The sequence below is a fragment of the Nannospalax galili genome, unplaced genomic scaffold, assembly GCF_000622305.1.
Source record: "Nannospalax galili isolate Female #2095 unplaced genomic scaffold, S.galili_v1.0 scaffold293, whole genome shotgun sequence".
In the NCBI taxonomy this organism is placed as follows: Eukaryota; Metazoa; Chordata; class Mammalia; order Rodentia; family Spalacidae; genus Nannospalax; species Nannospalax galili.
In genome coordinates, this window is record NW_008337147.1 from 10,109,464 (window position 1) to 10,130,943 (window position 21,480).

General features: G+C 35.0%; 1 protein-coding gene and 1 non-coding gene across 3 annotated transcripts in view; both read left to right on the top strand.

Annotated features, from left to right (window-relative positions):
- Epha3 (EPH receptor A3) overlaps positions 1-21,480 on the top strand; it is a 362,443-nt gene that overhangs the window by 301,369 nt on the left and 39,594 nt on the right. For both annotated transcript variants that reach the window (XM_008832240.3, XM_008832239.3), the window contains exons 11-13: positions 4,890-5,075; positions 16,618-16,679; positions 17,520-17,729. In XM_008832240.3, coding sequence (XP_008830462.1) covers positions 4,890-5,075; positions 16,618-16,679; positions 17,520-17,729 — 458 coding nt within the window. The remainder of the gene's footprint in view (positions 1-4,889; positions 5,076-16,617; positions 16,680-17,519; positions 17,730-21,480) is intronic.
- Positions 11,802-11,968, top strand: LOC115070221. The gene has a single exon (XR_003849417.1). It is a non-coding gene; the product is annotated as a U1 spliceosomal RNA (small nuclear RNA).

Here is a 21,480-nt window from a genome sequence, read left to right on the forward strand (position 1 = left end):
ATTTTTAATCATTTTATTCCTTTATTTAACCATTTTTATTTAAATTTGAATACCAAATATTTCTGAAGAAAATGTTTAGCCTTTACTATCTGCTGCATACACATGTGGTTTCCTTTATTGGTCCTCTTACATTGATACTATTATTTTAATTTTAGCAGACGAGTGAAAGTAGCTTGAATTTGAATGGCCAAGGCCATAGAAAATGAAAAATAATAATTCCAGTTTTATACTTTCTAATACCAAAGCCCATCCTGGATTCTGATTATCACGGTAGTATCTTTTTTGTAGGACTCAAGTGAGAAGCAAGTGGGATAATTCATATAAAGGACACTTAGCTGATACACAGGCTTTGTTTAATAAGCATTTTTATTATTCTTCTTTATTAGAGTAGTAGAGAATGGGCTTTGAGACCAGAGTGGAAGATGACCATTCTACTAAAACATGTTTTCTTTTAAATGAAATAAATGGAAGGATTGTATTTAAAATTATTTGCAATGCTAAGGATGGAACTCAGGGCCTTGTACATGCTAGGCAAGTGCCGTAACATTGAACTGCATCCTGAACTTAGAAATTATATATATATATATATATATATATGGATAGTATATTTGTTGTGCAAAGTGTTGGGATTCATGATACTTTTGCACAAATATATCATGTGCTTTGACCATATTCACTTCCCAATACCCACTTCTGTCCCCCTTTCCCCGTCCTGATAGTCCCATTCTTCTTCCCAAAAAGCTCATGTATGTGTGCTCATGTATGCCCCTGTTTGTGTATTTGTGTGTGTGTGTGTGTGTGTGTGTGTGTGTGTGTGTATACTCGTGTGTGTTCTAGCTTCCACATAAGACTTTCTGGATTAGACTTATTCCAATTAATAAGATGAGCTTCAGTTCTCCTGCAAGTAACATAACACATTTTTATTCTTCTTTATGGATTAATAAAATTCTATAGTAGTGTAAAATATACCACATTTTCTTTATCCACTCAACTGTTGATAGACATATAAGCTGATTACATATCTTAGTTATTGTGAATAAGCCTGTAAGAAACACAGATGAAGGAAATCTTTCTGTGTTGTGTTCATTTAGAGTCCTTTGGATATATAGAAATTATGCTTTCAGTATCTTTTAAATTATTCATCTTAAATCAAAATACAGTGTACATTCCCACAGAGTATGCTTATTTAAAAGGAAAAATCAATGATACACTTTTTAGATCAAGACCACTCTTGATCTATAGTTAGAGACAATAGAATCAAACATTTTCTTTCTTATATGTACAAAGTTAATGAAATAAAATATATCTAAAGTGTGACTACATGGAAAGATTGGAAATTATGTTTTTTCCTATTTTCTTTGGGTAGCTTTCTCAACATTGCTCTCCTAAAGTATTACAAAGGCAATTGAATTACTCTTTAACACTTCTATGTTTTATTGCTGACCTTTGATAGTTTTAAAATCTTCACATTTCCAAAAATTTAAAGTGAACATTACTGAATGTTCACCCTTACGAATTTAGAAGGTAGTTACATATGTACAAGCGCCTATACATTCTGATTAAAATAAAGCCAGGATTTATAACTTGTTCACTTGAAATGAGGGCTCTTACTTGTAAATCTCTCAAGTGAGGTACTCTCACAAATTTCTTTGTATTAAGTATTTTTCTAGTTGTTGAATAACCAATTACCTGACAAGAACCACTGTAAAGGAGGAAGAATATCTTTACTCATGGTTTGAAAATGCAATCCATCATGGCAGGGAAGTACAGCAGCCAAAGCGGCCCAAGGCTTGGAGGCAGGACTATAAGGCTGTGTCTCAGGTCTCGGTATACCAGGAACAGGAGAGAGACTGGGGCCAGAGGAAAGGCTTGGCTACCTCTCTAAGGCCAAAGCACAGAGGCCCAATTCTTCCAACTAGTTCTCATTGCCTGTAGCTTGCCAAATCCCCCAAAAGAGCCCCATTGGCTGTGGATCAACTGTTCAAATACATAAGCTTGGAAGGAGGACTTTTCAATTTTAAACCATAACAGTTTTTTACAGATACTTACCCAATAGAACTTGTTTACCTCCATCAACATTAACAATATATCTTACATTAATATACAATTTTGGCAGTTTATAAAGAACTTTTATATTCATTTGGCTATTTGTTCTAACTGATACACTCAAGGAATGGATAGTTACTTTCAACTCATTAAGAGGAGTCTGAACTTAGAGAAATAGTGACTAACACTTAAATGTTACTTGCTACATCTTGACAATGTTTTAAATGCCTCGTGCACATTAATGTCTTAAACTATATAATGATTTTATAAACTGAGCAAAATTGATATACCCATGTTAAGATAAGGAGAGATGGCTCAGTGGTTAAAAGCACTGGCTGCTCTTACAGAGGACGTGGTTTCAATTCCCAGCACTCGCATAGTGACTAACAACTGTCTATTACTCATGGGCATTGCATGACGTGTATACTTGCACACTTGCAGGGTATACACGCATACACATAAAATAAAAATTAAATTTAAAATATAAGGAAACAGAGATACAGTGAGATTAAGGCAGTCTCTTCTGATCAAAAATAAGTAACAGAGCAAGAATTTGTTTCCACACAGAAGGCTCCAAGATTCAGGCTCTTAACCGTGGCTCTCTACTATTCCTCCTATAAACTGACAAGTGATATGTTACTAAGTGGTTATGGCATCTGAGTTTAAAACATGATCCTTTGTACTGTGTTGACTCATGAGAATGGCAGAACACTTTTTTCAGAAAATTAAAGTTCATTATGGCTCTTTGTAGCTTTCTCAGATGTTTACACAAATGGAACTGGAGCTCCCTGGCAGTGTTCAGATAACCCTGTCAAAGGAAAGAAACCCTTACTCTTGCTTAAAACTCTAACTTTGCAGTGTGATTTCTCCTTCCCCTAATACTCCCACATCTATAATAATATATTCTGACTTGAATCTAGCAAAAACAGATGATTTTTTCAAATTTTGCTCCTTAGTTCCTCCAACCCAATGAACACTACAGCTATAAACATTGTTATCTTCTCTCTGCTTCCTCAAAAGCAAGGTTTGTTTCTTCCTTGCTCACCCTTACCTCTGTGGCTGTTTCATGACATTCGCAGAATTCTCACCAGCTAAGGAATATTTCCACCTTTTGCTCTGGGCTTTAACTGGCTTTGTCAAAGTACAGCATCAGTCATTGCTTTGGCAACAGTGGCAAGATTGGATTCCTGAGGAAAGGTGAACTCAAGGAGGTTAAAGCTTCCTAAAGAGAGGTAGACAATTTGTTGTCATAGATCTGTTAAATCAATAGGACATCCTACTATTTTGTGGGTCAAACCACTTATTTGGGGAAAAAATCCAAAAATGGTAGAAAATCATCTCAGTCTTTTAGGCTGACACACAGAGAATGAAACTCAGAAAACTCATACTGACACAAAAATATCAACAGATTTATCTATCATCTATCTATCATCTATCTATCTATCTTCTATCTATCTATCTATCATCTATCTACCTATCATCTATCTATCTATCATTTATCTATATACACATATATTGCAATTAACTCAAGAACATTTCAGAATTAAGCCTTCTCTTTGGTTATTACAAGCTAAGCTTTTGTAGTACAAAACAGATCTAAAAGTCCATATGCTATTAGAGTCATTCTGTAAGTGGCACTATTTTTTAGCAGTTTTGTCAGCCTTGAGAACGGAGAACTATATGGAAAATGTTTCTGCTATGGAGTTTAGTATCTATTGGAAGTGTGATTGGTGAATCTTATCAATAACCATGCAGTGTCCATCTAGTTCGAGGCAACTTTACATCAGATATACTAAAACATTTAAAATCAGCAATACTTTGTGTTCAATAATTTTTGGATTATTTGTCCATCAAGACAACATTTTTATTGAGGACATTACATCTAAGAGAATATTTCTACAGTGACTCTTTAGATCAGCATTGCTATGCTTCATTTGATATTGTTATATTATTGTTCTCCCAGAAGCAAGAGATTTTATAGCTAGTGTCTCAGTAATACGATGAACCAATATTCCAGTAAAATGAATTGACAGCAGATGCTCAAGTCTCATTTTCAGTGAGGTTGAGTATATAGCCAAATTGGCCCTCATAGTAAAATAGAATAGTTTAAAACATCTGAAATTAATTCAGTGTTCAATCCTAATATTTGTGCTAGTCCGCTGATAACCTTAAAATAATGTTAGTTATTAGAACAAGGGGTGAAAAGTCTAATAGATATTTCTTTCTATTTTTATCTTGTATTTCTATATTCATTTTCATGATATGGTACCTTAACAAATGTAGGACTTCTTACAGGCCCACGAATAACCTGGGATTTCCTAGGCAGTTTTATATTATTGTCTTCCAGTGAATTTTTAGCCTTACAGAACACATATTAGAAGTCCAAACATAGATATTTTAAATGACTTACTTGAAGAGTTACTCCCTTTTGATTGTGTGTGTGTGTGTGTGTGTGTGTATGGTGTATACCTTTCTGTGCACATCTGTGTATAGGTATTCTCATCTGTATGTGCACATGAGGAAACCAGAGCTTGACGTTGGGTGTTCTTTTCTATCTTCTCTATACCTGATATCTTTCCTGAGATAGCATCTCTCCCAGAACCTGGAATTTACAGTTTTAGCTATACTGAATGGCCAGGAAGCTCTGGGAATTTCCCATTCTTTGCTTTCTTAGCTCTGGGGTTGATATATGCTGCTTCTTGGCTTTTACCTGGGTGCTTGGGATACAAACTCAAGTCCTCATGCTTACACTGAAAGAATTTTACCTACTGAGGCATCTCCCTAGTCCCATGACTTTCATTGTAAATTTCCTTACATTTTGTTGGTCTTTTTTTTTCTAATAGGTGAATTTGGAGAGGTTTGCAGTGGTCGTCTAAAGCTTCCTTCAAAAAAAGAGATTTCAGTGGCTATCAAGACCCTGAAAGTGGGCTATACAGAAAAGCAGAGAAGAGACTTCTTGGGAGAAGCAAGCATCATGGGGCAGTTTGACCACCCCAATATCATCCGATTGGAAGGAGTTGTCACTAAAAGTAAGTAAAATCACATGCCCTGCTTTTGTTTGTGCCAAGCAGATATTATGTAAATTCAAGCTCAATCGTTTGAGAATTTTGATATTTTGATCACAAGTAGCTTTGGTTCCATCCAAAAGATGTGTTTAGGATTAACATGTATTTCTCTGACAGGTGGTTGAATGACAGCACTCTTCTAAGTCAAAAAAAAAAAAAAAAAAAAAAAAAAAAAAAAAACAGTCAAATAAACAGAAACAAATAAATTAATTAAATGAAATAAAAATTTTGGGCTTTGGAGTATTAAGACATATGCTGATTACAAGACTGTCTTGAGGAGAATTGTGGAGAACCATCTGGTAGGTGGAGCAGCAGAAAAGACTAGATTTTGACTCCCACATAGTTGCCTTTTCCTGTATTGCTCACAAGCTTGAATTTCACTCTCATATCTGTGCCCCGTCGCCTTCCTCCCGCCATTAGGAGAATTATAGGAATCTTGAGAATGCTTCTGAGTGGTAAGATCGGGAATCTCAGAGCCCAAGACCTCTCTTGGGCTTTCTGTGGATTTCAGATAGCTCTCATCTCGGCTTTCTGGTGGGCTCCTGGCTGCTAGGAAGAAGCTCTGGCTCAGAGCCATCAGAGAGCTCTGAATTTATTTCCATGATGGTTTCTCCAGCCAGGCTAAAGGGATCCTGTGAGGCAGATCTGTGATTTTTGGCTTCAATCCCAATGAAAACCTCTTGAGGATCCTCTGAGAATATTTTTTTTCTCAAGATTTTGGAGTACAGGATGAAGAATAAGTGAAATTGGCAACAGACTCTGTACAGTGAAAGACAACATATGGCAGAGAGTTTGGCATCCTTCAGGGGTAATTCATTGGCACCACATTTCCATGCTCTATGGTTCAACAGACATTACTTGTTATATTTTGTACAATGTTATTTTTCTTTAACGTTACATGCAGCACTCTCCAAATGGCACTGGTGACTCCTCTCACTTTAGTGTAGCTAAAAAGGTATTTCCTTCTGCACAAGAACATGGTATAACTGAAAAATACTTTGATTTCCTTTTGAGTTTTCCTATGAAAAGGGGTAGAATTAAGACCTTAACAATGAAATAATTTAAATGTACACAACATAACCATGTTAAATCTTGTGGGTAGGTATTTCTTCCTTCTGCACTCTTAGCAAACAGGTCATATTAATATTAATACTGAAATATTTGTTGATAAAATATGTTTTGCTAATTTTAAAATGGACAGTTACTGAAAATACTAATAGCAGTATAAGTGGTTCTATTCCTCCTTTAGGGAAAGAACATACTGTTTTCAAATAATAGGATCATGGTTCACTAGAATTTCAATGCTATTTAGTCATTTAATATCACCATGACACCCTGAGCCAATGGTTGCCCTTCAGATCTGGAGCCTCACTGGGGAAAGACAATCCCTTTGTACTTATGTGGCCATTTTTCTCTCAATTTTCACCATGAAAATTTCCCATTTTCCTTCACAAAGGACCTGTCAGGGTCTTGTCTTTGCAGTGTGTAACTGCATGTTGCTGCTACATGGTGCATTAGAACTGATGATGTCTCTTTGACATTCTCACAAACAACTGCAAAGCATAAGCTTCTTATCCAAGTAGAAGTTGCTACAGCTGTTGAGAACTGCTTTTTTCCACTTTAGCTCTACCCGCAAAATGGAGAAAAATAGGCTTCAATGTTTTCTATTAATTTATTTATTATTTGTATTTTATGTGTATGAGTGCCTTGCTTGCACATAGGTTAGTGTATCCATGTCTTGCAATGGCTGTGTAGGTCAGAAGAGGGTGTTGGATCCCCTGGAAGCGGAGTTACGAACAGTTGTTAGTTACCATGTCGGTGCTGGGAGTTGAACTTGGATTCTCAGCAAGAGCAGCCAGTGCTTTTAAATGCTGAGCTTTCTCTCCAGCCCAGGTTTCAAGGTTTTTAAAAATACATTTTTACAGATGGTGTGTGTGTGTGTGTGTGTGTGTGTGTGTGTGTGTGTGTGTATGCATGCACATGGGCACATGTGTGCCATGGCATGTATGTGGAGATCAGAGTACAACTTACAGGAGTTGGTTCTCACTTTCCACAATGTGGGTCCCACAGATACACCTCAGGTAGAGGCTTGGAAGCTCCTTCTCCCTTAGTCATCCCGCTGGTCCTGGTTATATTCTTAATATTTCACCTACTGCTTTTCTATTTCATTTCTTGGTTATTGAAAATCTCCCCCAAATCCTCCCTAACAACTTGATCATAGCAAAGCATCCTTCAAGTTTCTAAAATGTTTGAATTAATGTATTACTATTAAAACTTAAACCAAGGGGCTGGGGCTATGAGTCACTGTGTAAGAGCACTTGCTATGAAAGCATAAGGATCTGAGTTCATATCCCCAGAACCCATGTGGAAAGCCCAGGGTGGTTACATATGCGGTGACCTAGTGCTAAGGGGGAAGAAGGAGGCAGGAGGATTGCTGGGCTTTGCCGGGCAAGATGTGGAGTTTCAGGTTAGGTGGAAACCCTAGGTCAAGGGAATAAGGCAGAAGGCAATAAAGGAGTACACCAGATGTTATCCTCTGGCCTCAGTATATGTATACTTGTACACAGTGACATATCACACACACACACACACACACACACACACACACACACACACACAAATAAATAAATGAGAAATTAGAAACCACTCCAAACAAGATATAAGATCTCAAGGACGGCATGGATATGATTATGCTTGAGCTTAAATAACAATATGTGACCCAATTTTCTGTTGTCTAAGGAATCAAAAATTAATTAAAGGAAGGAAAGGAAAGGAAAAGAAAGGAAAGGAAAGGAAAGGAAAGAAAGAGGAAAGGGAAGAGGGGAAATGGAGGACAGACAAAAGGAGGGGAAGAGGAGAAGAGAGGGGAAGGAGGGTAGTTAAAAGGGAAGGGAGGGGAGAGCAGTGTTCTATTAATAAACTTTCAGTGTCTTTAAATTGAGTACATTATTCAAAGAAATTCAATTACAGAACTACTTGCTTCCCCCAGGAAGTGGTAGAGAAAATGTCAATATTTTAACTTGGACAAAATCATTAGCTAATTCTCCAACACCCGCAGGAAAAAGAAATGAGTAAATGTCACTCTTAAGCAATATATTAGGTTTAAACTGAAGCTTAGTGATAAGTTCTATAGTTTTATTCTTCATGAATTGCTTCCTTTGTTTCCATTGTTATGTTAGCAAAAGCAACCCATTAGGTGATGCTGTTTCCTATGAATGTATTTGTTGAATGAAAACAACATTTCTTTATGTACAAAAATGAAAAAAAAGTATGGACTAAGATAACCAATAAAACATCTAAAACAATCTTCAAGACAAACACATAGAAAAAAAAATAAATGTTTTAGGAAAACCAAGGGTCTTAAAAAATTGCAGGTAGTATATGTTAAACATCTTGTTCAAGTCTGATTCTGCAACATTCTAGTGTCGATTACAACTGCCTTCTTAGAATGAAAGCTCTAAATTTGATATATCTCCCTGGTCAAATAAGTATGTAAGAAGCTGCCAAATCTGACTCTATAAATCCAGCCATTGCATACATTGTAAACATAATAGAGTAGTCGGCTTAGAATTAGATTTTGAACTCCTCAGTGGCACGTTTAAAAGCTGTAAGTCTGGCACCCTATAATAGCAGAGGGGAAATAGAAACTTCTTGCAATCAACTTAATATGTTTCATTTAATATATATGACAAATCTGTTGCCAAAAGAATTTACTTATTCTACCCCATTTTATTATGTAGAAGTATTTGATTTCTAAAGCAATCCGTCTACATACAACAAGAGACACATGTACACATACACACAACCACATAGTGATGTGGAACCTACAGTTTGATGAACAAAATGGTATGTACAAAGGAAAACCAAGCTACTAGATTTAAATTAGGAACAAGTGGATCTGAAATCAAATTCTGTGCCAACCTTCTTCATGGTGAAACCTTTTGCAAATCAAATCATTACAGATACTTCTTCATGTGGAAGACAGAATGAACAGTACTGTGATGTTTTCAGATACTTAGATATCAGACAGAGGAGATTATACAATATTATATTATATCACTTCTGTTTGAGTGCAGGAGACTTCCAGTTAATGGGTATACCGCAGGAAATTCTTGAAAACAATTTTGTTTTTCTTTTTGGCTTAAAGTTCATCCTTTTTTATTATTGCTGTTAATTGTATGCTTGGAACCACTCGATCTATATAATGTGTCATTTTCAGATCATTTTGAGAAACTTTATTATATAATCATTACTTTTTCATTTATTTGACTTGAGCCATAAACAATGTAAATGGTACACGCTGGGCCTGATGGCCTTAAACTAGAGAAGGTGATATACTCTCTGATCTTCAAAGTAGCAGAAAGCTGGGGCACAATCTGCTCAGAGCTAGGGACTAACATGTGTTACCAATTTTAGTTGGAGTTCAAAAGGATAGAACTTGAATTTAGCAAATGTTTGATATTTCTGCCATCACACCATTAGTTAAATGATGTTCAGGCTCCAGGAATAATTACTACTGGCAGAATTTTACCTAGTAGAATAGAAATAATTTTACTGAATATGATTGATAAAATTTCCCTTGAATTATTTTCTAGGAATTAAAAGAAAAAATAAGGTTTTTTTGAGTTTGCCTTGAGAGTACTATCGTTCCTATCATTTTTCTCAATAGAGAGTATGTGCATGCATCTATTTCATTTTAATTATGGGAATAATTTGTAGGAATAGCAAATTTAGATAATGCTAATGACACGTTGTTTTCATGCATTCAAGATTGCAAATTTGTAAAATGAGTGAATTCATCTATTGTAAAAACTGTGCCAACAAAATTGGGAAAACTTCTGTTCAATAAATGGTAGAAAAAATAAGGAAGAGAATGTTTTACTTATTTAAAGATTTCTTTGTTGTTTCTTTCTCTTTTTCCCCCTGAATTGCTACATTTGAATTATAAAAGGAAATCCTTGCATATTATCCTCATTTATATAAATGGAATGGTTTCCTGGTACTTTTGAAAGATTAAATTCATCTTATACAATTGGTTAGAACATGATTCACAGGTAGCTGAGAACTGTCTTTTAAAGAGCATCAGGTTATACATAAAGTAATTTTCTTAAAAGAAGAAGCTTAATACATGTATGAATAATCTGGGTCTTACATTGGTGTTTGTGGAAAGAAAAAATACTGTTAACTTATGAGGACAGAAATACATTAATACCAAGCAATACAAATATCAGAAAAAATAGCAAGTCGTTATAATGCAGGAGAAATTTTAATAACCACAAAATAGCACAATATCAACCATGTTGATAACAATGGAAAAAAAGAGAGGTTAACAAAAAACAACTTAACAAATTAATTTAAAAAATTTAAAAAGACATTACATCATACTCAAGTTATATTATTCTAAGAATGAAAAAGTGGGTTAATATTTAATAATGTCAGGCTTTTGCAACATTAGTAGATAAAAAGAACAATAGCTTCAGAAAATAAACTAAATTTTTTAATGTATTAGCATATCATATGTAGAAAATATATAAATTTAGAGGAATGGAGAGATAGCTCAGGGTCTAAAGTGCTTCCTGTGCAGGTCTGAACACCTGGGTTTGAATCTTCAGTACCGGTGTAAAAATCAGGCAGCAGGCAGAAGTGTAACCCCAGCACGGGGCAAGTGGAGACAGGTGGATCCCCAGAGCTTGTTGCTGGTCAACCAGTCTAGACGAATTGCTGAGTTCAGAGTTCAGGTAAGAGACTCTTTCTCAAAAAAAGGTGGAATGCAATAAAGGAACACAACAACATTGATGTCTGGCTTCCAAGTGTCCATTTATGCATTCGTGTATAAACACACATGACAACAAATGAAAAAAAATACAGAAAACATGTAAACTATAGTATCAACTGAATGTAGAGATTCAGTGTCTTAAGATGGCTAGAGTGGTCATAAAGGTAGTGCCAGAGTAGATAGTGTTTCCCAGCCTATATATTGTAAGCATGGATCATCCTTAATCAAACTCCAATAACATAGTCTCTTCAACTGTCAGTTGCTCACTGATTGTCGGCAGAATTGGTACTATTCATAAATGATGTTGACCTCTGCTTCATTAACACATGTACCACTAGAATGCTTCAGGTTAAATGGAATCAAGAAATTTCACCTTGTGTTTTTATAGTGGTCTAATGATATTTCTATCTGTTAATTATATGCATGTAAAGTCTATATATAATTTTAAGCATCAAAACCAATATAAGTCTGTCTTATGTCTTACAAATAGTACAAAGCATTTCTTTTTAAATTTGTTCAAATTTTCTTCTTCTTCTTCTTCTTCTTCTTCTTCTTCTTCTTCTTCTTCTTCTTCTTCTTCTCCTCCTCCTCCTCTTTCTCCTCCTCCTCCTCCCCCTCCTCTTCCTACTCCTCTTTCTTCTTCCTCTTCTCTGATTTCTTTATTTCTTTATACTGCTAAAAGAGTACTGGTCAGAAAAAATGATTTTTAGTTTATTAATCACACTTAAGTGTGCTTAAGGTGGTACATACCAGAAACCCCAGAAATTCAGGAAGCTGAGGCAAGAGGATGGCTATGAGATCAGGGCCAGTTTGGGCAAGACAGCAAGTACCAGGCCAGCCAAGAATGCATAGCAAGACCCTGTCTCAAAACAAACAGACAGACAGATAGACAGTGTATTTAAAGTTAGAAAATGATACTTCCCTGGTAGGGGAGAGTTGATGACCACAGAGGTGGTTTTCCAGGATGAGGTTTATTGATTACACTTGGATGTGCTGACTTCTGCAATTTTCCCAAATGAGGAAAATTCTACATAGTCTTTGATACTGAAGATAGAGATGGAGATGGTGTTCACACTCTCCCCTATTAAAGACAAACCAAAGAATGAATGCAGAGCATGACACACAATTAGCATTTGGGGCCACTAGCATTTCCTTTGAGAAAATAAACTAAATTTAAACAGTTTTAAAGTATTTTACTATTGATGATGAATATTTACACATTTGAATGTAAATATTTATACCTATGAAATAGCATTTGAAATTTGTAAAGGCAATTTAGCTATAAATGATAATGCCACATCATCCTACTCTTCTTTTTATAGAAATTGTGGATAAGAAGTTTGTGGTGCTTAAAATCCAGGGATTAACTTGGAATTCTTAGACATTTAAATCATAGTTCTTGGCATCAAGCAGCAATTAAATGAATTATACTATCTCTTAGCTACTGGGGATAGCTTGGGGGGAGGGAGAAATGAACTGATTGTAGCAGACTGACTTGCCTCCCTTTAGTCTGTAACTGTGAAAAATCATTTTTTTCTACACTCATAAGCCAACTTAAAAGTAAAACTCCACTACAAAATTGCCATTGCTCAATTTTGGTGGAGATACATTCAACCCCTTATACAACAGCGCATCCACTGAGGTTAGTACATACATCCGAATACATTTTGGAGTCCTTTGTGACGATGAATGATATACACTCCAGGAAACAAGTTGTGCCATGTGTGAATAACATACACAGGAAGGAGATGCAAACTTGAGTACCAACACAAGGCATGATGTGTAGATGAGCTGGTGTTTTGTGAATCATTTCCCACTACACTTGATGCATGTTACAACAAATTCTCACCACAATTCCAGAGTCTTTCTTCTTAAACATTTATCGAGATTACAAAGGAAATTCTAAGTTAAAATATTGCTTTCCAAGGTAGGATATTTGTGATACTGTTTATTCTGTGTCTGTACATTTGGATTGCTGAATCTTTGAACTTAATGCAAAGCACATTTTCAGACTTGCCCATCTTAACTGACGTGTTTACAAATACATAAATTGCAGTGTTAAAGGCAGCCTGATCTGATTTCTGAATGGTCATGGGGCTATAGCTTAATTGACTGGTTTGACTTTTCAGCTACTTTCATTTCCCTTGCCAAACATTTTACTAGACATGCTAATGAGAAATGAAATGGCCATAAGGCTGAGTGCCAGAGGAAATCAGTGATAAGCAGTGATCTGAGTTAAATGCAGTAACTGAATGAGACAGAGTACCTCTGACTGCTTTTGAGGCATGCACTCTAGTTTGGTAGCATATTATTCTCCCTAGAATTGTATTAGGAAGGAGCACAGACACTGATAATGATCTGAACAGAGCTTGAATGAGTGGGGTTTCTTCCATTCATTTATTAGCTCATTCACGTATTCATTTTACTGCAGGACAGGGTTGGAAGCAAAGTAGCTTAAGAGATGGGAGTTTCTAAGGCACAAGTAAATCTTACATTTCTTTCTCTCTTTCTAAAGATTTATTTTATTTTTAACTATGTATATATGTGTGATTATGTGTTCATTAGTGCAGGTGCCCCCAGAGGTCAGAGGCATCTTTTCCTCCTGGAGCTAAAAGTAGAGGCAGTTGTGAGTTGTCTGATATCAGTGCTAGGAACTGAGCTCTGATCTTCTGAAAGGGCAGTGTATGCTCTTAACCATTAAGCCATTACTCACGCACCAAATCTTGCACTTCTTCTTGAAGACTATCAAACTAAACTTTAGCTAGAATTTGAAAGAAGCAAGTTATGAAGGATCAAGGTTTTGACTAAAGTAATTCTTTAGATATTGCTAGAGCAAAGAAATATAGTGATATGGTAACTAATGAATAAAATAAATCAATACATTGATGCAAACCAGTGTTTCAGTTGATTTTAATATATATGAACATTGTCTCAGAACTTTTGCATAATTTTAAAAGCTTAATAATTAATTAAATAATTCCTGTGATATATTGTAATTGTAAGTGAAATTGTAAGTGTAATAAGGATAACCTTCATGATAATATTCTGTAATTCACTAACAGGATAGACTTTTAATCTCCAAAAGGAATGTGTAAAAAAGGAAGCTAATTTCTAGTATCAAAATGATATATTAGCTTTAAATGTAGCTCAGTTGGTAGAGTATTTTTGTAGCATGAGCAAAATCCTGGATCTAAACCCCATCACCAGATGAATGGGGTGTTGTGCCTGCAATCCAGCACTGAGAAAGCAGAAGGGAATAGGATCAGTTCATCCTTGGGTTGTGCTACATAGTGAATTCACGGCCTGCCTGTGCTACATGACAGCATCTCTCAAAATAACAAAATAAGTAAAACTATAAGAAAAGAGATGCAACATACCATTAAAATGATTAAAATTAATAAATGTAGGGGGGAAAAACAGAGTAGGGAGAAGACAGAACATTAAGCAAAAAAGGCATACTAACCCTGTGATCGAGAGAATTCTACAGAGGAAAGTATATAACTGTTCTTCAGTTAGATAAGCACAGTTGTTTGGTGAACACCTAGTCTATGCTCAAGGACTTTCAAGAACCCTTAGTTCGACTTAACCTGGTTCTTCTACACCTGGAAGAGGACAGATTTTGCCTCTTGTAGCATGAAGTTTTGCCATGAAAACAACATAGAAACTATAAAGTAAGAGAAGTAAGTCTGTGATATGTGAAGGCTTTAAAACAAGAGAGCTGTGTGAAGGATTATGTGACAACTAGCTGATTCCTGACCTAAGTTGTTAAAATTCATAGTGCTCTCCAAAAAGGAAGGAATGAAATGGGAACAATGCATATACCTAAAGCCTGGGGATGCTATTGTGACTGAGTATGCAATCTATTATGTAACTAAAACATATTACATTAGGGGCTGGAGAGATGGCTCCCTGGTTAAGAGCACTGGTTGCTCTTTCAGAGAAACAAGTTCAATGGTCCTCATCTACATGGTGGCTAACAACCATCCTAACTCCATCTATGGGATCCAATTCCATTTTCTGACCTCTGGGCACTGAATGACATGGGTATACTTACATATATGCAGGTAACACACTCATACACATAAAATAAAAATAGTAAATAAAATATTTTAGGGATCCAGTGCTCTCTTCTGACCTTTGCCGTCATTGCAGGACGCTGGTGCACTTACCTACATGCAGGCAGAACACTCCTTCATACACATAATAAAAATAGTAAATAAAATATTTTAAAATGTTACATTATTCTAACAATATTTTCTGTGAATTGAGAAATCCTCATTTTCTACATTTCTTTTTGAAATGTTTATTATTTTTCCAGTTATTATTTATGTTGCTAGCTATTAACCACAATTCATCAATAGTTATATTTCAGCTGTGTTCATATAGTATAATACTGTAACAACTAACTGAAATGTTATGGTGCTCAATGTCATTGTATCACAAAGCAATCATAGAATCAACAAGCTTCAGCTGACTAAGTCTTCACTTATTCCAGAGAACTTATCCTCTGTGTGCCTCTGTATATATAGCATACTTAGCATCTTTGGATCTGAAGCTCTCTTATGTAGTCAGTGTTTACATCAGTGACAGCTTAGGTGTGTAGAGGTTGAAATGTTTGACTTCATAGCCTGAAAAGTGCCTGACATAAGTAAATTAATCACAGCTTCTCAACTTTTTCCTGTGTATGATGAAGATGATAATAAATTAGTACAGATAAAATTAACCACTATTTTACACATAATAATTGCTATATAAATACAATCAGTGTTGAACTCAATGATTCGAGCATATTCTAAGTTCAACTATTTGAAAAATGTTAATTAGAAATTACTGATAACATCAGTTATAAGTTTACTTTCCTTTCAAACACAATATCGTTCTTAAAATTCCAAACTGTTAACTGAATGTAAGTAGAAAGATTTTAATTTTTGTCAGGAATTATTTTCTACAACAATCTTTTATATCCTTGAAGATGAGAAATTGGATTTACCTGTGTCTGACTCACCAGCACAAGGGAATAACCAACACAAGGCTCCATAACCACTATAGACAGGATAAATGTACTCTGAATTCTTGACAGTCCTCAGTATGATGGTTAATTTTCATTTTCACCTTCCAAAATCTAGAATCACCTGCGAAGAGTCTCAAAGAGGAATTATATAGATTATATTGGTCTGTGGTCATATCTGTGGGGGATTGTCTTGATTACTCAGCCTTAAAGGAGGTGGATCTTAGATTGCATAAAATGGAGAAAGTTAGCTGAGTGCTGGTATGCATGCGTTCCTTTTCTCTTGACATTCCATCAGTCATGGGCAGTAACCTGGAACTGTGAGCTAAAAAATAATCCCTTTTCCCATAGGTTGCTTGGCATCAGTGTATTTTATCACAAAACAAAAACAAAAACTGGGAGGCTGAGGTTGAAGGCAAGATATTTCAATTTGTTAAAATAATTAAGCAGCAGCTTAAAAGAGGAAAAGGCATATTTTGATATTTTATGATATGGGAAAACTATAAGAAATAAGGTAATTTAGATACAGTACATCACAGGCCTTTGTTCTGGAAACCAGTCTTCTGCATTTTTTACATTATACTTTTTTAATCGCATGTTATCTGTATTACAAGTTTGTGAAATTTGGAGGACAGAAAAGTTTCTTAAGTGTTCAGTAGACATGTAAAAGTAAACATATATGCTCTCTGGTTGATAGTTATTATAATTTACCTTATGTCTAGGTAAGCCAGTAATGATTGTCACAGAATACATGGAGAATGGGTCCTTGGACAGTTTCTTACGTGTAAGTAAAATTTTATATTGATATATTTTATCTTATAACCTAAATATTACTATTTAGATACAAATGGTTTGGAAAGGTTCTCAATACAGGACTCTATGAGCATTTTCTCCCACAGCTTTCTCTTTTTTTAAAAAAAATATTTTATTTATTATTTTTATTTTATGTGTATTGTATTGACTGTATGTGTGTAAGTGTGCCTATGTTGTGCAATGCCCATGGAGGTCAGAAAAGGAACTGGAGTTATAGACAGTTTTAGAAACCCAGGTCCTCTGCAAGAGCAGTCAGTGCTCTTAACTGCTGAGCCATCTCTCCAGCCCAGCTTTCTCTTTCAAGCGCTATAATTAATGGTCAGGCCAAATCAAAAAAATTCAATAAATTCCTTTTTACAAATTAGCTAAATATTTATGGTGATGGTTAAAAAATTGTGTCTATCTTATTTGAAGAAATCTATAAAACATTTGAAACTACGAAAAGAATGAAATCCAGTCAAGTAAATATGAATTTGAAATCGTCAGAGTATCATGTATCTATTTAATTTCTTAATTTTTACCCTCAGTGTTTCTGAGGAATTTATATATTATATAAAGATCAAGATGGCGCTACTTTTGAACTTGATTCTGAGTATATGATACTGTACTAGGTAACGCAGACACGATCAAATTTGTGTTACTCTTGAATTCATTTTGGTCATTTGTTCACAGATCTTGCTAGTTTCAACTTATATATATATATATATATATATGGTCGTCTTAACAAAAAATACGAAATTTTAAAGTAAAAGGATTAATTTAGGTTATAGCAACCAACTTTCATTAGGTGCACTTTGGGTATGCTTTGCAGAAACATGATGCCCAGTTTACAGTCATCCAGCTGGTGGGAATGCTTCGGGGTATAGCATCTGGCATGAAGTACCTTTCAGACATGGGATATGTTCACCGTGACCTTGCTGCTCGGAACATCTTGATCAACAGTAACTTGGTGTGCAAAGTTTCTGACTTTGGACTCTCGCGGGTCCTAGAAGATGACCCAGAAGCTGCCTACACAACCAGAGTGAGTAATGTGGATTCCTGACATCTTCATTTTCTATCTTGTAAACGTGTGGGTGTATAATTAAGTCAGAAGGATAATCCAAACTTCTGTGTCAGTTGTGCTGACCCAGAAGGAGACATTGCCTTCAACATTAAAATATTATCACTTATTCTGGGAAAAAAACAAATGATTCATGTTTAAAAAGTGAACAGTGATCCTAATTCAAATATCAAACATCACTTTATGAACTCCCTCCAAACACAGCAAGGTTTTCACATGCCTAAAATTACGCACATTTTTATACTTACTTATCTTTTCAACATGGTTTAGCCTCCTTTGATAAGCAGATTTGATAAATACTCAGAATTTCATCCTACTAGATTAATTTAAAAATATTTAAAATCAATATTCTTATAAAAATTCAAAAATTAAAATAATAATATTCCTAATACTATTTTGTTCCATATTTAACCTCAGTTTATACTTTCTGAATATATGTTCCCATCAATAAATAATCCTTGTTTACATCTTTAGCAACTTGATGTATTATATTTTCAGTTTGTATCTCTTTAAAAATATCTTATTTATTATTTTTAGTTTATGTGTACGAGTGTACCGCTTACATGTGTGTAAGAGCACCTGTGTCATGTAATGTCTACAGAAGTCAGAAGAGGACATCAGATTCCCCTTGAGCTAGAGTCATGGGTAGTTATTAGTCTCTATGTGGGTACTGGGAATCAAATCCGGGTTCTCTGCAAGAGCAACTAGTGCTCTTAACTGCTGATCTATCTCTCCAGCCCACAGTTTGCATCTTTTTGAAAGCAAATACTAATAAGTGGACAAATGACATTTTATTTCATAGTCCTAATTTAAACAAATGTATAAATAGTTCATCTGCATTCATAGTTGAGAAGGAAGGCCTGATGATTTCTAATATGTTCCTAAACATAATTTTTTTTATATTAAAGTGTCTGTGCCTATTTTTAAAATTCATTGCCCTCTTGATGGAAGTATTAGAAGTAATTATAATATTTACTTATTAGGAGTAAAAAAGTGTCCAATTGTTCTAATATGCATCTATTTGATTAAATATGTTTGTTTCTTTATATATTTACTGATTGACTTACTTGAAATATTATTTCTTTATAGAATTTTTCACCACAATAAATATAGAAAATAAGGATGTAGGAAAATAGAATAGATAACAGAAATTAAGGTAAATTATTAATGGATATCATGATACTACCCAAAGATCATAGGCATTAATCTTTCATTTTCGCTTTGAGGCAGGGACACATGAAATACATCAGCATGCTTAAATCTGTTTGCATTTTAAAAATTTGGGTCATTTCATTTTCTGTTATATATTAATTTAGTCTTTGGGGAGGTTAGTGATTTCCTCTTATATGCAATGGATGCTTTCTATGATTCCCACTGGATACCAGACACCCTAGATATTATTGAACGTCAGGGACATACATCTTTTCATTTTAACTTAAGAACACTCAGTTAGTTCTTAAAGGAATCACTTTGTGGTTTCTCTTTGCTAAACTTGTATTTCCAGTGCCTAAAGACAGAGGCAAATTGCTCTGGAATTTTCCTAGATGATTTAAGGATGGAGAATCTTTGCGTGGCTACATGCATTACACATTTTTTTATTTGCCCTGTTTTCATTTGTGCAGTGTGTGTAGTAGGTTCACTTTATTAATAAATGTATTTTAATGTATCTTTAATTGTAGGTAAGGAAATTCTATAACACTGTAGCTAGTTGAATACATTTATAACAAAGACTACAGCTATATAGCTGTAAACAGGAAAAAATTGAAAACCATGATTTCATAGTATATTTTTTATCATATTCAAAACCCCTCTCCCATGACCCCATTTTACTCCTACTCCAAATTCATTTTCTTTATCTTTTTTACTAAAGGTCCACTGAGTCTGATCTGTGTTCCCCAAACACCTTGGGGTATGGGTTCATATCCTGGAGCCTGGTGGACCTACCTGGCATTACAGGATTAAAGAAAACTGACCCTCCATCTTTCAGCAGCTGTCAATTGTCAATAGATCCTCAGCTGGAGCTAGATCTCCCTGTCAAATTCCCCTAATCGTACTGGGGTTTTTTTCTGGCTTGAGTTTGCAAGGATCTTATACATGCTGTCACAAGTGCTATGGATTCATGTGTGTTCCAGCCCTGTTGTGTCTGAAAAACAGTTTCCTCTTATTTACCCACTGCCTCTGACTCTTACAATCTTTCTTCCCCTTCTTCCATACTGCTCCCTGAGCCTTGGAAGGAGAGGATGTGATATAAGTTTAGGGCTGTGCACTCTGGCAGTATCTTTTTCCCTGCATGTTGACTAGCTGTGGCTCTCTGTGTTGATGTTCTTGCTTTCTGAGAGCAATAAAAATTAGTTAGTGGGAGTCTGACAAAAAAAAATCATCTTTATGACCAAGCTATCATTTAAGAAGAAAACATATGTAGCATAGAATAATATACTTACTGTCCCAAGAAAAGACTTTATTCTCCTCATTATCACTCCATTTTTTTAAACATGGCTTTTATAACCTCCTACAACTCTACAAACTTCTAACATAGTTCATGAAAAGTATCCTTGCTTATATTCTTCTTGTTATAATAGTCATAATATTAAAAACTAATTCATTTACAAAAAGTATATTTAATATGAGGCTTATATCTGAGCTTATTTAGAATATAAGCTAGGTCTTGTATCAGGCTCTAATTACTCTTTCACATCCAATTCTTAAATGAGAACATCCTTACTCCCAATTCTATTCTTGATTTTAGGATTTTCAAAGAAATAATTTTTCTAGTGGTAAGCTGAGGATTCATTCAAATCTAGGGTAACTGCTTCCTAGAGAATCTGTTGGGTTAAGTTTCACAGTTTAGTTAAACTTATTGAGACTTTGTTAGGACCAAAATAATCTGGCTTTAGTGAAGAAGGAAATAGCTAGTTTTTTGTTGTTTGTTTGTTTGTTTGTTTTTATTTAGACATGATTTCCCTATAGCTCCAGCAGGCCTAGAACTCACTATGTAGACCAGGCTGACCAGGATCTCACAGAGATCCTCTTGCCACTACCTCCTGAGCGCTGGAATTAAAGGCCTATGCCAACACACCTAGCAGTGAAATAACTGTTGTGGCATTATTGTTTATAATTTCTGAAATAAAAAATGCAATAGGCTTTTTGTGTTGAAATTCCAGTCTCAGGAGATCCTTGCCAATCATATCACCTAAATGGATTCATTTCCTACCCACAAATAGTTTCTTGAGGAACTTCAGGATTCTTCCCTGTATTCCCCTGGAATGTCCTCAAAACACTCATGGGGTTCTTGGCTTCGTTCTCAGAAGCATCTGTGTGTCTAGGATAATTTGGAAATCACTGGCTTAATCTCCAAAAACAAGCTTTGTTTAGTACAATAATTTTATAATTTACTCTTAAAATGAGTATGATTATAAAGTAACAGGATTCCTATTTTTTTTTTTTTTTTTAGTAAACATAGCAAAAGAGCTGAGTTGTCATTCCAAGTGGTTATGTGGAGAATGTGTACTGCCTGTAGGAACTGGTATGCAAAAATATTTGGAGAGTTCTTCTGTGTGGAATTTCAAGTTAGACTGTGACAAATAGCATTAATAAAAGTTACTTAAGCACAAAATATTTTGGTAAATAGACTTGAATGAGATAAAATTTATCATCATAAATAAGAAAATTTATACAAAACAATAAATAGTATATAATATGCCTTTTTCTAGCT